At 34.7% G+C, this 19,170-nt stretch overlaps 1 protein-coding gene across 5 annotated transcripts in view; it reads left to right on the top strand.

Annotated features, from left to right (window-relative positions):
* The window catches only part of KHDRBS2 (KH RNA binding domain containing, signal transduction associated 2), a 162,003-nt gene extending 143,123 nt beyond the window's left edge, over positions 1–18,880 (top strand). For 2 of the 5 annotated variants that reach the window (XR_011920337.1, XR_011920334.1), the window contains 5 exons: positions 4,484–4,542; positions 11,214–11,391; positions 13,298–13,327; positions 15,256–15,362; positions 17,549–18,874. Coding sequence is in view for 1 of the 5 variants with exons in the window: in XM_072408469.1 (XP_072264570.1) it covers positions 4,484–4,542; positions 11,214–11,314 (160 nt within the window). In the remaining 4 variants the exon portion in view is untranslated. Of the gene's footprint in view, positions 1–4,483; positions 4,543–11,213; positions 11,989–12,587; positions 12,717–13,297; positions 13,328–15,255; positions 15,363–17,548 lie in introns of those variants that run through there. The other 3 variants (XR_011920335.1, XR_011920336.1, XM_072408469.1) reach the window with 3 other exon arrangements.
* Positions 18,881–19,170: the final 290 nt, after the last annotated feature.

The raw sequence follows: 19,170 nt of genomic DNA, 5'->3' as shown, positions 1-19,170 counted from the left end.
TGTGTCTTATATTCCAGAGCGTCTTATACGGCGAAAAATACAGTATATGTGACAAGGGAACTGGATGCAGGAAATCTCTGACAGATGAGGTCATATTATATTATCATAATCATATTATAAAAAAATGCATCCAATTAAGTCGTTCAAAATTGTGGATTGTCATCACAATATGTCCTTCAAAATTCATGAATAGTAAAGAAACCTAAATGGATTGTTCATGTTTTGCATGCAATGAACTTCATGAACATATGTCTAACAAGAATATGTAGAGACCATAGATGTGTCCATTGGGTAAATAATTACTTCTACATTTATTGAGAAAATTCTGTTTTCTAGATTGGTATGGATGGTAATTATGTAGAAATCCCCTCACTGCGTGAAGAAATTGCTTTAATACAAATGTAATCTGCTGTTTAAATCTTTATCAACCAGCTTTATAAATATTAATCACTGTGCTCATTTGTGCTCCATTACAAACAATGGGTAAAATAAATATGTTCAAATAGTGAAGTAACTACATTATTTTTTTTAGAATGGCAAAAAATTCAGATGTAAATGACAGACCCAGAACTTTTAAAATAGTTTTTTTTACCCAAATATGCTATAGTATCACATACTATACTATATCACATACACACATACTATACTGTATCACATACACACACATACTATAAAATAATAGTAACTACAATGTGGGTGTACTTGTTAGACACAGGAATGACTGAATAGCTACAGTGCCTACTTAAGAAATATTAACAATAATTGAGCCAATTCCTAAATAAGCACATGTAAAGTAGAAATAAAGTTTCACATAAAATTACAAACAGGCAGGTTGTTTATTGCGGACAGGACAAGAGATGTCCCTACTGCAATAAAACATACTTACCTGCCTGGTCGCAATGTTCTTGCAATAAACTGAGCTGCACATGAAGTGTAGGTTGCTGGGATGTGTAGGTGTCTCCTGGGGCTGCCGGGAATGAAAAAATTCACACGCACATGCATAGGAGGAAATAGGAATTCTTTTCTTTTAAATTGGTTAATTGAAGTAAGTATTCACACAATTTATTTCATTAATTTTACAACATTCTTGACTTATTCTTAAGGCACAGTTTATTTCCAGAGTCAGGTTTAAAGGTCACCTGAAGTCACCTGCCTGATATCACACACTGGGGTTGATTTACTAAAATGAGTGAAGGCTCTACACATTTCACAATTCATGTTTATTTAGCCTAGCAAATACAGTGAACCTGTTTATTTTGACCAATTCCAATCATGTGCAAGGTAAATTAAAAAAAGAAGGTTTTTACTTACAAGTAGATGGAAAAAATAGGCACATCTTCAGGTTACTGATATGTGATTGGGGCATGATAATTCTTTTTTTTTGCACCCGGTACCATTCGTACAAAAAGAATTATAGATCTATAACACATAACGAAAATGAGAGTAATCAAAGACCGTGTATAAATGCTCATTTATTCACTATTGCTTTTTATTTACTTACATTTTCAGGAATGTGTATGATTTTTTCAAAAAGTGATGGGTGAAACTAAATCTAATAATAGCCCTTACTTTATACCATAGAGGAAAACGTAATAATTAGAGGTCAGGTTGATTGTGTTCAAATAGTTCTGTGTGATACCAAAAATGTCTTTTTGTTTTAGAAACAGAGAAGGTACATGAATATTTCTATGACTGGCTCATTCAAATTATGTATTTTAAACTGATATAACATTAATAATGATATTTCATAAATACTTTTTCAATGAAAATATAAACCATAGAAGTATACTGAAATGATTGAAATGATAAACTGATTGATTACGGACATGTTATATTACAAATCAGATGCTAAATTGTTTCCTGTGGCAGTTTTTTAACAGCTGAAAAGCTGAGGCTTACTCAATGACCCGGATTTATTAAAGTTCTCCAAGGCTGAAGAGGATACACATTCAATTAAAAACATTTGCTAACAAACAGCTAACGGCTTTTAGGAAATCCATTCCAGGTTTTCTGTATCACCCAGCTCCACTGATGAAAGTGTAATCTCTCCAGCCTTGGAGAACTTTAATACATTAGGGCCAATGTGCTGAACACAACTGGAAGACAGAACTAAGGTCTACTCAGTGGGTTGATTTCCTAAAAATGTTTAGGCTCTTCACCTAGCAAAGGAAACATTTTTTTAGCATGAGAAAGTGATGAAAACCCATCTTACAAAGAAAACAAACCATCACAATGCATAACAAAATGATATTTGCTTGTACCTTACATGACTGGATGACTAGTTTACTGACTAAGCTCAGGAAATCATGCCATGCAGAGTGATCATTCAAAGTACAGTGAACAGCCTAAATTCATTTTTATAAATCACAAACTGTGATAAACTGAACCAGAAGACAGAACTGAGGATTATTCAATGTGATAAACAGTACCAGAAAACAGAATTGAAGTTTATTCTGTGCTATGAGCAGTACTGAAAAGCTAAATTGAGGCTTAGTCAGTGTGCTGAACAGTAAAGGCAGAACTGAGGTTTTTGCAAACAGATAAACTGTACTGAAGGGAGAACTAATGCTATATCCATGATCTGGTAATAAAAAAGGTTATTTACCCCCCCCCCCCCCCCCCCCGACCCTAGTTTTTAAAATTTAAACTTTCCAAGGAGAAAATAACTAAGATGTAACTGATAGATAACATACTGCTAAATCAATTTTATCCATCTAACATAAACAACAGGCAAAATAGAGTAAAATATTCACTTTTACATAGGTAATGTAAACATACATTTAAATGTAGTGTTTGTATGAAAAAAAAGCAGAAACCTACTTGTAATCATTTCTGTTTGTGCTAGCTATTGCCTACAAATACAGCTACCTGTACATCTACAAATTGGTACATTTGGTATCCTTATACTTTAGCTGTGCATACAACTACTGAGAAAGAATTATGTCAAGAATGTAAAATATACTAACAGCTTTACCATAAAATAAAATTTAAAACTTTGCCTTTTAAACCCTCAGAACTACAAATAGAGCCTTGCTCATTAATCATTTTAGGTAATTAATCACACCATCACATAGCACTACCAACAGTTCCAGTGACTTAACAAGCTCGGTGTATTGTAGTTGTGCAGGCAAAAAAACTGGTATGCAGTTTGGGGGTATACATTTAATGAATTAGATGTACCATTATTAATGATACAAATATTTTATTTGACCTTTTTAATAAAAGATTCTCTTAAGTTATCTTTTGCTGTCTATAATTTGTTTTAGAATGACCTTATTATTATAGTGAAATTCCTCATCTGGTGGCTTACTGGGTTCTCTGTAAAAATCTGTATTAAATTAACAAATTGCATTAGCCAAATGCTACTTCAAAATAGATACCCATATTTTTATATATTTTTAATTCAATCAAAGTAGTGAATTACATATTTAAGCTCATTTTAATAAACATCCTTTATATGGTTTCAGCTGTTAAGAGCTTCCAGTTATCTTAAAAATTAGTATAAGAGTTCTGCTGATAAAATGTTACATTTATTTAAAAATGTTAATGAATTACAACTTTTTGTATAATTATTAAGTTGAAATTTAATGCTGTGCTGGTGCTTATTGATTTACTTTTGTTTAAAAATAATGTAGAATTGGGCAGTCAAAAGTATTAAACTTACAGCAAATAATACAGGGTGTGGTATTTAGGGGTATGTAAGTATGCAGAGTGTCTCAGTCAGCAGTATGTAACATATATTGTATATTACTTTATCCTTACCGTAGCAGTTAGTATGTTGTTCTGTATAGTGAAAGAGTGATAAAGTCAGGATTACTTTACAAACAGCACATATTGCAATGATTAAGTCTTTGCACTGTACAGCCTTGTTTAGTGAGTGCAGAGTTCAGGAAAACTGCCCCAGCACCTATTTCACCAACTCACAAGATGACATGTTTCTCTCCCTCGTCTCAAAACACAGATTCCTTCCACCACAGGCAATAATGTTAACCATAGTGAACAAATTCCCCCAACAAAAATCAACTGTCCTCTTCTTCCACAAGTAAACCTTCCCCCAAACAACTTTCCTCTAGGAAAAAATTCAGATGCATTTAAAAATATTATGCATTCAATTAAAAACAATTACAATCAGTTTTCATTGATGAGAGTGGAAGGGGTGGTATTAGGCTCTAATGGATTTCTATATGCTGACAGGTAGCATGGAGAAAGAGTTAATAAGGTGTTTTTTGTTTCTGCTCATTTATTGTTCAGTCAGAAGACTGAAGATAATGGTGTCACTCAAAGATAGTGGTGTCACCTTTAAGACTGCTGTTTGGCAGTGATGAATCACAAAAGTGAATTTAATCAATGACACTTTGGCAGATAATATTGATCATATATGGGTACTTTCAACTGTTTGCATACATTTTTGTTTTGAATATCAATATATGTTTTATTGAATGCCTTTGCATCATTGCATGTACACTGTTTCCTTTTCTTGCAGTGTACCAGAATATTTCGAATATGAACATGGGACAAATGAAGAAAATTACAACAATTATGGTAAGAGCATTTTTAGCAGTCCTTACATACTAATTTAATTGATACACACACCAGGAAAATAACAAATCACACTGATAAATTAATACATTTATCAAGCTCAACACATAAAATCACAAGAAGTAATAAATGCTACTTAATAATGGTAATGAGACCTGATCTGCATAATGTGATTGTTAAAACGTATTCCTGGTGAGACACACTGATGATGTAAGAATAGGTGAATCATTTTTCATATGGCCAGCCATGGCAAAAGCTCTTGAATATACATTGAAAAGTATATCTTTCTGCACCCTAGAACTCTGGAAGAATTAGTGGTCCTTGAGCAATCATAAATAAATGATCTTGCTGAAACTGAGTAAGGTGCAATTTGATAAACCTTGTTGACATGTCTCTTGATATGTGCATTGGTCTGTTTGTTTTTAAGAGAGAGAATGTGTAGTCTGAAGATCACTGCTTTGGGCAAATTGTTACTGATCAAGGATATAAAATATTTTACTCTTTAGGATGACATTTCTTGTCACTATAGTTTACAAAGATAAAACTAACCTGTATTAGGAAACTATCAAAAATTGAAGCTGGAACATTGAGCTCTATTTATAGAACAGGAACCCCTACATTCCTGCAAACATTTCCTTGTGGGAATCTTCCAGGCCCAAGTATTTCAGTAACAGTAATTGATTCCCACTAGGGAATGTTTGAGGGAATGTCATATTCCTCATTTTTTCAATAAAGCCCTTTGAGATGTATACATGGATTATAGCCTTGCCTGCTAAATAGTTTGTCATTTTTCTCCAGACATTCCTGTACTATAGTACACACTACTTATTTTTGTGTGTTATCTGGTGATCATAGAAAACACTACCAATTCATTCTGGAGCACTTTACTTAAAATTTAAAAAATAATGTATTTTGTCACAGCCACCAATCAGATCAAAAGCTTTGGTGGAAAATGTAAAATAATTAGTGACATGGGAAGTTCATGAAGTGGGGGTTAGATAGCACAGGAAAGTACACCCAAATGACATTCTTCCTACTTTCTTTAGGTTAAAAGTAATATGAGTATTTTTTGCACTACACAAAATACCTTTATACCATGCTGTATAAAAATTTGAAGTGTAGCAGTTTATCATAATTAGAAATCATAGGAAACTTTTATACTTCTTATTGAAAGCAGATCTCCAGGCAAATATTAAAAACATGATTTAATTTAGCTATGTGTTCTTAACAAAATACAGTAAATAAGCATAAACACTTCTTCACTTTTATCAGTGTTGATATTTCATAATCCTTTGCATAGTTTCACACATAAAAGAAGGACATGAATCATAATATTATTGTCAGTTGAAACTTTGAATATGTTTGCAGAACAGAACAGAGTACTGGTGCACCTTAGGCCGGAATTACTGACAAGTAAATCAGTAAAAACACAATATTTTTATTTAGTGTACAAAAAAATATTAACCATTGATAAAAGCATGAGGCCAAACCAATTTGGTTTTTGGATATTTGTACTTACATATGTTATCCTACTATCAAAAATCACCTAAAGAAGCAGTTGTATCTGAGAAACGTGTCAGGACTTACTAAAATGTTTGACAGTTGTAATGCGCCTGGGCACACAAACCACAACCAACTCCAGATATCCTTGAATCAGGCTTTATTCAGGGTCATAAAGCACAGTAAGGGTTAAGTCCAAATAAGCAAAGTACAAATGGGTAAGGCAAAGACAGGTCAAGAACAATCCGAGGTCAGGGCTGGCAGCAGGCAGAATGGTCAGTAACAATCCGAGGTCAGGGCAGGCAGAGTTCAAGCAGAGTCAACTTCAGACCAGGTCACTAAGGAGATGACAAAAGCAGGTAAACTTAACCAACACAATGACACACCCAAGCACACTGAGTTCACAGAGGCTTATAGCGGGCAATGGTGTACAGGACAGGCTCTCCTTAAATGGCCAGAGTGACCAATGGCCTTGCGCCACCTGGCGCCGTCTGATAGGAGACTAACTGAATCCCCAGCGGCCAATTGGCCGCAGGGAATTCAAACTAACTGTGTCCCGCCCCAGGGCGAGGCAGCCAAGTGCCACGCCCTCGGGGGGTACAAGAGGGACGCATTGTAGCACGCGAACCTCTTCCCACAGCACCCCTAGGACGTGCACTACTTTGCACATGCAAAGGAGTGCTGAGAGCAGGATATGCAGTAACCACATCTGAAGGGATGCAAGGGATGCTGCCTGGCTGAACAGTAGTTTGGCCAGGACGGATCCCTCCGTCTGCAGAGAGAGACAAGCTGCGAGTAGAGCAGCAGCCTCGGCCATGCTGCCTGCTACAGCGGCGTCTCCCTCTGTGGCTGGGATCCCCAGGGACACCGCGGGCTCGCAGGACAGGTAAGTCCCTTACAACAGTATTTTATATAATGTGTGATGTCTGAGGCCTTTTGTTTGGGCCTCATGCTTTTATCAATGTACATGGAATGTTTATTCTTATTATTGTACACTAAATAAAAATATTGTGTTTTTACTGATTTACTTGGCAGTAATTCCCTACTAAGCCACACCAGTACTCTGTTCTATATTGTTTTTGGGGATATGGCATCTTTTTGATATCTTAGATTTGTTTTGGGGGAGTTTATATGTTTGCAGGAGGAAAGAGCAGAATGATAAACTTATCAGTGCACTTTTTCTCCTTCATTGTTGACTTAGTTGTTTTGTTTATTTGCAGGACATAGATGTCTATTTAGCTCTCTTGTCAGGTGTTGGAACACTATTACTAAAAGTATGGCAGCATCATTATTAAATTGAACAATGATTTAGCAGGTGTATTTAACTAGTGTTAGAAGACTATAGCCTTTATATATACTTTAAGACAACTGAAACCCCTACTTAGGCTTTCTGATATATACGTTTGCTTTGGATAAAATTGCCCCAGGCCTTCCCTATGCTTTAACATAGTCCATCGGTGTTATCCTAATGGTTTTTTACCAAACATTGCTGATAATCCCCAGATCTCAGAGCAGCCACAGAATTTCATTCTTAATAGAAAGTTGCATATATTTCCATTAATATATGATTGACTGGTATAGATATATAAATAAAAGATAATCTAGGTCCAAGGAAGCTGCAGAATTGCTTTATTGTTTCCAATCAGTTTTCATAAAGTACTGATAAACTGATTGAATACCATTAAAAAAAATTGGCATAGAATCATTGTCTAATCCTACTAAAAAATCATCTATGATAAACATCTTTCACCATTGATTGGATCCCAGAAATGTAATAAAGAAATATGTAGAGAACATAGTAGTGTTGCAACGATTAATCTTCATATCAGAGAGTAATCTTGCAAATGTCAGATATTTGCAGATGTTTTCCCCATTCTCCCCTGAAGGATGTCACTTTAAATTAAAATCAGTTTATGACATGAAATACTGCTGCCACATGAAAAATGCAAATGGTGAAGTGAAACAGGATTTTTTTTTACTGGAAATACAGAATAACTTTTTTTATTTTACATAATTTTATTTTCTCAGCTAGTTTAATGTTTTACTCCTTACGCAGTAGGCTCTGACTACTGGTAAGTACATTAGTCTAACACCACTGGGGGCGGGAAATTACATGACTACTGAAACAATCTTTGTAAACCTCTATCAGATTAAAGTTGTCTGATTTTTATGTAACTGCATTTAAAATAAACCAGTATTTGCAAAGCATATATAGAGAGCAGTTTACTTGTTCAGTAGTGCAGGTGTTCTACCCAGGCCTTGTTATGGTGCAGAAGTTGGCCAAACCCCTTTTTGTAACCTCTAACTGAGAAGCACTGTGCTAAAGGCATAACCGATTTGGAATTAAATTCCTGCTCTTATACAGTTGCCCCCAGAACAAATGTCTCTACTGTAAGATCTCCCCCATGACAACTCAACATTTTAAATGTTTTCCTCCTAAAGCAGACCTAAACTAAAATTTGGACAACTTTTTATGTAAAGTAAAAATTACATTCTTTTTTTGGAGGGGGGTTAAAACACTCCTGGGACTCCTGGGATACACATGTCATGCATCCCAGGAGGCTTCTGGATGCTCCTTCTGCACGTCTTTTCTTCAATAAAAAATAAAAAACCTTTTTGTGTTAAAAACCCAGTTCTTATGGCGGTTTTTCCAGTATGTATTGGTACTCGTGGCAGTGTAGTACTCCATGGTGTTTTGCAGCAGTCTTTGGAAACTTTGCATTCTTTTTCTGGTAACAGGACAGCAGGAAAAATGCAAGTCGTCATATTAACTTAGTGTCATTGAAACCGAGTACATTTTTTCTGTTGATTTTTTTGTTGATTGATTTGCCATTTTTCCTCAACAAAATAACATATTTAGTTTCTATTTTCTTTAACACTAACATTTATGATTTGATTTATGATGTTAATTATGGCTAATATTCTGTTTCATCTTTTAATGTGGTATCTTCTATTTTTGCAATAAAAATACTATAACAAAAAATGAGGTTCCATTTAATCTATATAATTTTCTGTGTCGCCTTTACTTATAAAGGTAAGTTTCCTTCACAAAGGTACATAGTCATATGTTAATGGTATGTTTACTTGATAAATGCATGGCTCCTGTTTTTGTAGATATTTATTATCATTATTCTGTACACAAATGTCTGCTCACTGTAAAATAATTTGTGGTTTTTGCTACTGGTAAGTACCCCGTTTACTCTTTTAAAGCATAGTTAAAAAATATATATTATGTTTAACCAAAATTACTCCAAAAAGAAGCAATGTGCATATTCTTAAAACACCAACCAATGTTCAGCTTGAATTGTTTAATATAGTTTGGAGTTTCAGTAATAGATGATGAATTTTGAGAGGCAATGCTACAGTCTAGTGATACTTGTAGCTCTGCATTATGGAAATAGCAATTCACATTTTGTATCAAATCATCAACAGTACCTTTATATTTCACTTCACTATTTTCAAGTGAATGAGTAGCAAAATTACTATCTTGAAGTGTTAATGAACTGGCCTGATTTTAATAACATCATCAAAGTAATTGAGACATGAAATATTTATACTGGACTCTAGGGTGCAGCTAGCAAATTAAAGTATTGAACAATTTGTAAAATTCTCAAGCTGCACAATCAAATCCTCTAATTCAAGCTTGTTGCAATCTTCAGTAATCCAGAGGCAAGCTTGCTTAATGGCTTTGACCAAACAGCCCATGATCATTTGTTGTAAGACTCTGATCTGACTTAATAAAATACAGCAGAATGTTTAAGAAGCCTATCTGAGAAATAAAAGGAAAAGTAAAAAGAATGCACGTGAAAAAAGAAAAGGATTACATATCTCAAAGGACACATGAAAATACAAAAATAAATTGAAGTGTGAAACCATACAAAGCTGCTTACTGGAAAGTTTGTGCATGAGGAAAAAGCTAATTTCATGCAGAGATGGAAAGACTTACATTTAGCAGCATTAGCATTCATAACCTAGATACAATTAAAGAGGCATTATTCAGAAATCTACATCAACGTGGTTTTGAAATAAAGAACATTTAGTTGTATACAGTTAGGAAATCCTCCTGTTTGCGCAAACCCCAGGCACTAGATGTTAATTACCCTCTAGTGCCCCGGGGATCGCACACTCCTGAGAACCTCCTGACATTGCAATATAATTATCTCTTACAAATGATACATTTGTTACAGATAAAAATGTATCATTTGTAAGAGATACTTATATTACAGTGTCAGGAGGTTCTCCTGTGCTGCGCATCTTCTCAATGATTGCAGCAGAAGAGTGTGTGATCCCCGGGGCACTAGAGGTTAAACCAGCCCTGGAAATCCTCCTGTTTGGCAAGAGCTCAACTTCTCGGTGAATCAGAAGGCCGTTCTCGCTTACATTTTCGGTAAGCGAGAAAGGCCTGATGCGCCGCGGGATCGAACTCGCTCATCCCTAATCAGCAGCATGACAAATTAGCCCTTGATGTGGACCTTCCCTTTCCCAGTATAAGCTCTGGCCAGGTTGGCAAAGACCCTGTTATCCTGGGTTTGCTGTGTGCCCCTACAAATTCTAAAGAATACATCAAATAATGCAAACTAGATCTGTAGGGATTTTTGTGATTAGAAAATTATATTTGAAATGGTGATATAATAAATTTGTTTTTGAGGAATTTCTTATGATGATTTACCTGTTAATTGTCATTTTATTGTTCTTCAGTTTGAACACTGATTTCTCTTCCTCTACCTTTTGCTCAAGAATTGCAGTGAGCTCCCAAACACTTCAAACATTGGAGTTGATTTACTAATAATGGTTGGGGCGCTAACTGAGAAAAATTAATGACCTGCCTGCAATTAATTTGGCCTAATAAATCACTTTGCAAGGAATACCAAAATCCACATAGGAGAGTATAAAAAAAAACATGATTTTTGCTTACACATGATCAGATGGCTAAAGTCAACAGAGCTTCAGCCCATTCACTAAACAAAGTGAATTATCCATAATTCTCTTAGGTACAGCTTAATGGAGTCCAGTCACTTTATCTCTTGAGAAATGTCCCTAAACGATTTGTGACCTGTGTCCTTTAGACTTAAAAAAGTCTGTTGGTATCATACTTATAAGTTGTATAAAAGATCATACTTTACATAGAGGAAGCCCTCAAACATGCCCTTTTATTCCTTGTGTTTTAATTGTAGGGCCTGAAGAATGGTCCTCATCATCCCGACCCACCTTAAAAGCATCAATTCAAAGATCAACTAGAGGAATATATAGAGAACATCCATACGGTAGATACTGAAGGTCTTGCGCATATGTGGCCTCCTCTGACAGACAAATATTTGCCTTTTGGCTCTGCATAAAACAGCAACATGACAAGTAATAGTCCATTTTTACCTTGGGATTACTGCTTGTGGTTTCCTTATGTACTTCCTGTATTTGCGATAACATCGGTGTAGCATTGGCTTTTAACTTTATTTTTTAACATGGACTGACAAACAATAATTGCAGGATCATTTTGTTTCAAACCATGAAATGGGATAATGTTCTCTTGGCTGTTATTCATCGTGGTGTATACCTTTTTAAAAAGCATGAAAGTGTGACAATGCTGAAGTCTTAATAAATACACAACATACCAGGCCTTGATTTTTGTGTAGGGTTGCTAAACTATTGTAATATGATTTTTTGAACATAATATAATCAAAGTATAGAGAGGATGTTTCAAAATGGATTTTTAATACGTGTAAGAAACAAAATGTTGAGTATTAAGTTTGTAAATTTAATTTAAAATGCTGTTTTTAGGAGGCTGAGAGGTAACCAGCTACTGTAATGTTTGTAGCTAACTGAATCTGTTAGTGTTTTAATCTGTATTTGTTTTAAAAAAAAATCACATAAAGGTCGATGTGTAATATTCTCTAAATAGGAAATCATAACTTGTCAAATATGTTTGCTATAATTTGTCAATAAAGCTGCAATTTTTTGTAAGAAACTAAACTTGCAATCAATTTTGTATTTCATTTCTAGGGATGCCTAAAATGTTTCACAATTAAAATTACAAAATGATCCCAAGCTTGTTTTAAGCATTTTGTGTAAGAATTAAAATTTGTTTTAATACCTTTGGCTTTTGCTAAATAATTTTCTAAAAATTAATCTAAACTGTCATTTGATTCGCGGTTAGAAAGAAAATATTAATGTATACCATATTAATGGGAAAATGGACATAGAACGATAAATGCTTCTAAATTATTTCTTAAGCTTCATCTTGCTAAACCCAAATTTTGACTTGTTTATATTACTAGCCTGTCTCTCCTGAAAATGTAATGGAGTTAAAAGAGGTAAGATTACCACTTACCACCAACCACTAGACTGTACTAATGCCTAGAACTTTGAATCACCCCAAACATTAAATACCTTATTTAACATGTAACCGTTTTCCAGGTTTTTGGTTTTCACTCCTAGGAGTGTGTTGGTTGCATTTGCTTAGTAACTATTTATCTCTACCAATAATCATCAGTGTCACTGCCCAGTTGTTGCTATTTAACTTCAACTTTAAAAACTTTATTTGTAATTTCCAGTGCTAAATATCGCGAACGTTGAAAGCAGTTTAAAGGGCTGATATTTCTTTTGAGACTATCAGACTTGATGGCTGATGATTATTAAGGAAAAGTGTCGCAGGATTCAAAGGATGACTAAACCATAACCAGGTAACATTAATAGTAACTATGTAATTTTCAGTATGCGAGCAAATGTTAAATATTTCCACTTATTAAGATACTTTTAGTTAAAAAAGTAAACCTGCAAGAATATAACAAGTAGGACTTTAGGCTATTAAACCAATAATAATATTAACTAGTCAAACCAAAATTATAAATCTCAAGTAACTAAACAGTTCTTAATTAAATTAACCATAATAGTAATGCAACTCTTGCTAACTTCAGATATCTAACCTAAAATTTTGTGAAAATGAAAAAACAAAAATGAAATAGGGCTATCAAAGTTACCCATATTTTAAATATTTATTTTTTTGTTAATTCCTAATTGTTGCCTTTTTATTGTGATTGGTTTACTTTTTTGATGAGAATAGTTACCTCATTTTTAAAATCATATACATACTGTATAAATACCGTATTCTATATCACAATGCAGCTGGAGTTGCATGCTAATTCTTTAAAAGCTAGAAATACACTTAGTATTATTACCTTTTGTATGCACTAAAGAAATGTTGTAAAAACATTATACTGTATACTGTGTGTTAAAATGACTACTTTTCAATTTTCCATTTCAGATATTTTGTGAAACAAGAGCAAAAAAAAAAGTAAGTTTAACTTCTGATAACTTTATTTCTCAAAATAAGTAAATTATAGATTTACAATTGTATTTTTTTTTATTCCTGATACATGTTTTAAATATATTTTTTATGATGTATATCCTACCTTTTGGGCTTGTTTTTACTTTCACTTTTGCGTTAACATACAGTTCTGGATTGTATTTCTAAATGCTTTTACATAAACACTGAAAAATATACCAAAAAATTTGATTGCAAGACCTTTTGCTACATCCTGGAATGTAGAGTGCTAGTAGAAACGTATCTTACACAAAATGGCAAATTTGCAAAATTAAAAAAAACACAAAATAAAATTAGGAACAAGCCAATGGATTTATTTTTGAAAGGGCTTCTCTTGATCATTAAGGTTTACTCGAAGAATTAATTTATGTGAAAAAAAATTCCTAAGCTGGGGAAAACAAAACTTCTCCAAAGCTACATGTTTCTTCCAAGCTAGAAAGACAGTGAAACTGAATAACCAGTTGTACTACCTTATAAGATAGAGGAAAACTGGCAATAACATTTAATATACCTATGCTTTTATTTGTGGCATGAGTAGCTAATGACTGCAAAGTGGTTTACTAGTAGAAATCTTATTGCAGTAGTCTATGCTGATATGGAAAGTCACTGCGAATGATCTGCCAATAGAGTAAAAAATCTTAACATTGCGTGCTCTCCTTACATGAGCTGTTTGTCTAATCCTAAAGCAGAAATAATAAAGGGTCTGGTCTAATAAACCTGAACCAATAAAGGATGTTCTTGGTCTCAATTTTTTTTAGCTTTAAGAAGCCAGCATCTATAAAGAGGAACAAAATATGAACTTAAAGTAGAGTTTCTAAAGTGAAGATCCAACTCATATGTTGTGTCTTGCTTTTATGGGCATTCTATATTCTTATCCTTTCTTCCAAAATATAACTATTATTTAATATTATCATTACACAGTATTTATATATCGTCAACATATTACTCAGCCCTATATAAAATCTATAGTTATTTCTCTAGCTGTACCTCATAGGGGCTCCAAATCTAATGTTCCTACCATGGTCATATGTCTTTAATACAGTCCAAGGGTAATTTTAGGGAGAAGCCAAATAGCCTAAATGTATGTTTATGGAATTTGGGAAGAAACCAGAGTACCTGGAGGAAACCCACAGCAATACTGGGAAAACCTGCAAACTCCATGCAAATAATGTCCTGGCCAAGATTTGAACAAATTCAAAAAAAGGCCAGAGTGCTAACTTCTGAGCCACCTAGCAATATTTAGAAAGAAAGACTAAAGTGACTATCGCCAAACCTTTATTTCCTTACTATGAACTTAAACCTGAGTGCCCAAGCACCCAGGATTGTCGATAATGGGGCATTAAATGTTAGCCAGCCACCTCACCTTAGAAGGGGTAGTGATGTACAAGACATCCAAAATTTATGTGCTCAATATAAAAGAATTGAAATATTTCCTGCAAGTTTGCATAAACATGTTTAATGTCACTATTTTAATCAATCTATATATATTTTTTCTTCAAATAAACATATTTTTCTAATAATAAAAAGCTGCATTGGATATGCATTCCTGTGATAACAGATCTGACTTTACTTTGCTAGGAGTAAGTTATGAGTAATAAGGTGTGTGAAATTCCAATGTCTCTGCAATTAAAGTTTATCATACAACAGAGGATGTTGTTTGGCCTTCAGAAAACAGGTGGTCTTGCTTGGAGCTTGCTATCTACATATGTTATAAACATAAAACATTAATATGCAGTATTTAATAATGACCACATTTTGCAGTCCTGAACGTACATGGCATACATAAACAACAAATACATTTATAACAACTAAAAAATTGATATGTATACAATTATTTATATTATACATTATAACAACTGAATAATTTATAACAACTAAATATCTTATCTGTCTCATAGAGCTTAACATTCTTTTAGAGATAAACTGAAGAATTAAGCAATATTTAGCCAAAAAGACCAGAGGGGACAGATGTCTCTACTGATACAGAGCGGACATAAAAAAACTGGTAAGTTATTTAAGTTTACAATACTGTTTTTAGAAATGTATTACTATATATATATATATATATATATATGTGTGAGGGGGGTGCTGAGAAGTTCCTGGCTTTGCCCAGAAAAAAGAGAGCAAGAGTTATAAAATAACACATTTATTCAACATATTCCCCCTGAGGCTGATGCACTTAGTACAGCGTAGTTGCATCTTCTATAGACCGTTCAAAAAAAAGACCTTTGGTCAACTTTCCACTGCGTTTCGTTTTAATTGTCACCTTCAGCTGGTCCAGGAGGTTAGCATAATACTGTCCAGTGATACTAGAGCCCTGAGGTAGGTAGTCCCCCAACAGAATAGTAGTCCCCCAACAAAATACTTTTTTATATTATTAAAGTGTTCAGTTATCCTGTAAAGTAACTGTCTAGTTGTGTAGTCCATATGTTTTCACATAGGATTAGCAATTCATAACATTGAATCATGTTTGTTTTAGGACTACAAAGTGCTATGATCTTTTATTTTTTGAACAATTGTTTATCACATATTTCAGAAGATCTAGCACAACAGCAGGATAGTCTTTGAGGGCAGAGCGAAGTAAAAAGATAAAATATATTGTGGGATCGCCCATAGCAACGGGGGGGGGGGGGCAGCTGGTTAAAAGTGCATCAAGGGTTTTATTCACTAATACTATTTCCACACAAAAACAGGCAAAGTAAAACAAACAGCAAAAAAAAAGCCTGGCCACCTGGCCTCTAATTCACTGTTAGCTCCCTTTACTAACAATCCAGCCCAACCTAGCCAAGACATAGCCTTTTCCAACAATATCTGTGTCTTTACTCACAGTTCACCTTGGACTTCCTCCAAGCTCACCAGCCAGACAGAGACCCAGGAATAAGCAGGCTGGGAATTTTTTATCCCCAGCCTAATTCCCAGGATGCATTTCAGATAAGACAGACCTGATCATACCCAGGCCTCTTTAGCTCCCCCACCTGGCCAAGAAGCTCATTGTCATTTAGCCTGGTACTTCAACCCCACCTTCAGTTCAAAAGGAAACCTGTCTAACAGAAAATGCACTGTGTAACCTGTATCTGGGGCAATGTACCTGTCATTCTGGATGAAACCCTAAGATTTCTTTAGTCAGCTGTTACATACCCCCCTGTCCCTCTTGTTTCAACCTTAGGGTTGGGACACAGGCTGCCAAGTAGGTCAAAACACAACAAACAAACAATGTTCTTTTTAGAGACCCGGTGCTGTGGACCAACTTGTCTCTGGCATCTTTAAGCAACTTTAGCAAAGTATCTTTTCGTTAAATAAATTTCTTCAAGAACCTAACTGTACTCTTTTGTTAGTAACTTCTTCTGCTATTTCAGCTTAGTGCAGGTATCACTCAGAATGTCCATTTGCTCCTTTGTTAACTCTTCATCATTTGGTGGTGGGTATTGTTCAAGGAGAGTTTCAGAATTTGAAAGAGCAATATGAACACTGCTGGTCATTTTGCGCACCGCACTGCTCCAAAGCACAGTGTTGGTGCTTCCATTTAAAACAGATTTGGTCATCTCCACACTGTCATACACTGCTCCCTTGGTCTTACCAACCACTCCAGTTATACTTTGAATCACTGCATCTTTAGCACCAACGACAGCTTCTGAGGCATTAGTTACAATCGTGTCACTTGGCTGATACAAAATGGGCCGTCTCTCTTCAATCTTATCCAGTCCAATGCCAGCAATGTTGTTGGCTACAGCAAGCTGAGGTTCTGTATTATTGGCATTACACCCTTAACAGCCACTGTGGTGATAGTCTTCATACTTTCCTGTGCCCCACCACAATCACATTTAAATCACTTTTCATTGTTGTGAGACTTCTGATGTTGAATAAGGCCGTAAAGCTGTTCGAAGACTGTATCACAATGGGGACAGTGAACCTTTGAGTCTTTGCTGCAGTTTAAAATAACATCTTCTAGATTTATTCTCATTTTGGGGTGGTCACCTCAGCCACAGAAAAGACCCACTGTTTCAATTTTGAAGGTTCCAGTTTTTTTTGCGATGCCCATCCAGTGCGTGATATCTTTACTCTTCCTGAAGCTTATTTCTGTTTCTCCTCTTTAGGCAATGCTTTCCTCTCCTCATTTCTATCAAATAAATACTTTTTACATTTATCCAATGGCTTTATGGTCTTATGCTTTTCTACTTTTGTGCTCTCCAGTCAGCAAAGAAATTCCTCTGCATTGCCCTGGGTAACAACCTTTTCTGGAGGTCTGCATTTGTCTGGTAAGTCAATTTGTGCACTCATTTTGCCCACACCACAGGGGTCACGCCCAAACTCCTCAAAATTTAAGTTTTAAGCTTCACAGAAGACTTGGCGTTGTCTGGGGCCAGGTAACCATACACCTTCTGTGCCTTCCCTGTCAGAAATGGCGCCACTATACCTGCCCACTGCACTTAGATTCAACCATCTCTCTCCGCAGTTCTGTCAAATGTGGTCAAAAACACCTCAGGATCATCATCATCCGCAGTCATATTTGGCACCAACTGGGTTTCCCAAAAAACTGGCGTACGCCCAGCACCACTCTCGGCGTCAGCCTGCTCTCGTAAAGATATCTGCTGTTTTATAATATAATAAATAAATATAATTATCATACCCGGGAGTTAATCCTAAGAATTACAGGCCCACAATATAAACAAAAATTTCTATGCAAAAAAAATAGGATCACTTTTTGCATAAAAAAACTGACAGAATTAGAACACTAGGGGGGTAAATACTAAGGTTTTTTCTATACTAAGTGTTATCAACATTACAAAAATAGGTCCTGTTAATTATGATTATTTACTACTAGATATTATCATGCCAATAGGTAATGGTTACAGAGACATCATTTATGTGGATATCTTTGCTTTAGTTCTATAGAGCTTACAAGATTTTTATGAGCAAAACTAAATTGCTATGGGTTAAAAATCACCATAATTAGTGACTGCTCATTTACATGATTTAGAGTTGTTTTGGACTGCACCACAGTATATGTGTTACATGTACTTTTTCCTTCTGAAACCATCCCTTAAAAAAACCTTATCCTCTAGGTCAAGAGACTGGTAGGTGAACAAAGGTTAGGTAAGTATACTTGGCTGCACAGGTGTACCAGTTACTTTTCCCAGCATGGGCAAAACTCAGGTTTGCTCTAAATATTTCAATGCATATTTAGTTTAGCATTTTTGCAGGATGTTTTTAGTTTTGTGAATTTAACTTTGTTTGTTTTTGATATTGCTTTTATACATTAATATTCAGTACAGTACAAATGTTAGCTGACAGTAGTTTTCTCTAAAATAACTTTTTCTTTAAACAGCCTTTTGGATACGTGCTTATACTTCAACACTTCTAGGTGTGTGAACCAAAAAAGTTTATGTACAAAAAAACATATACAGTTATAACTGACGTCTCAAAATGTACCTGACTGACTTTCTCAAACCTATTACTTTCAGCTGTTTGAAAGCCATAATTGAAGTGAAAACAGTTAAATTACCAGATCAACTAAAAGAGGTAAACAACACTACTTTGTCAAGCTAATAGAATATATATATATATTTATATATATAATATATATATATTTATATATATATATATATATATATATATATATATATGTGTGTGTGTGTGTGTATGTATGTATGTGTGTGTGTGTATAGACACATAATACTAAGATTAATTTAATGATTAATTTTTATAGCTTTATGCTCATATGATCATACCACTAATTAAAAATTGCAGGTTGTTAGTCTAGAATTCTTCAAAAATACCCTCTTTTAACCTGTGTTCTGATTGCTACCCTATTG

Source organism: Pyxicephalus adspersus, chromosome 4, assembly GCF_032062135.1.
Source record: "Pyxicephalus adspersus chromosome 4, UCB_Pads_2.0, whole genome shotgun sequence".
Taxonomy (NCBI): Eukaryota; Metazoa; Chordata; class Amphibia; order Anura; family Pyxicephalidae; genus Pyxicephalus; species Pyxicephalus adspersus.
Note: the sequence above shows the minus strand (reverse complement) of the source record. Positions and strands in the feature narration are given on the sequence as shown.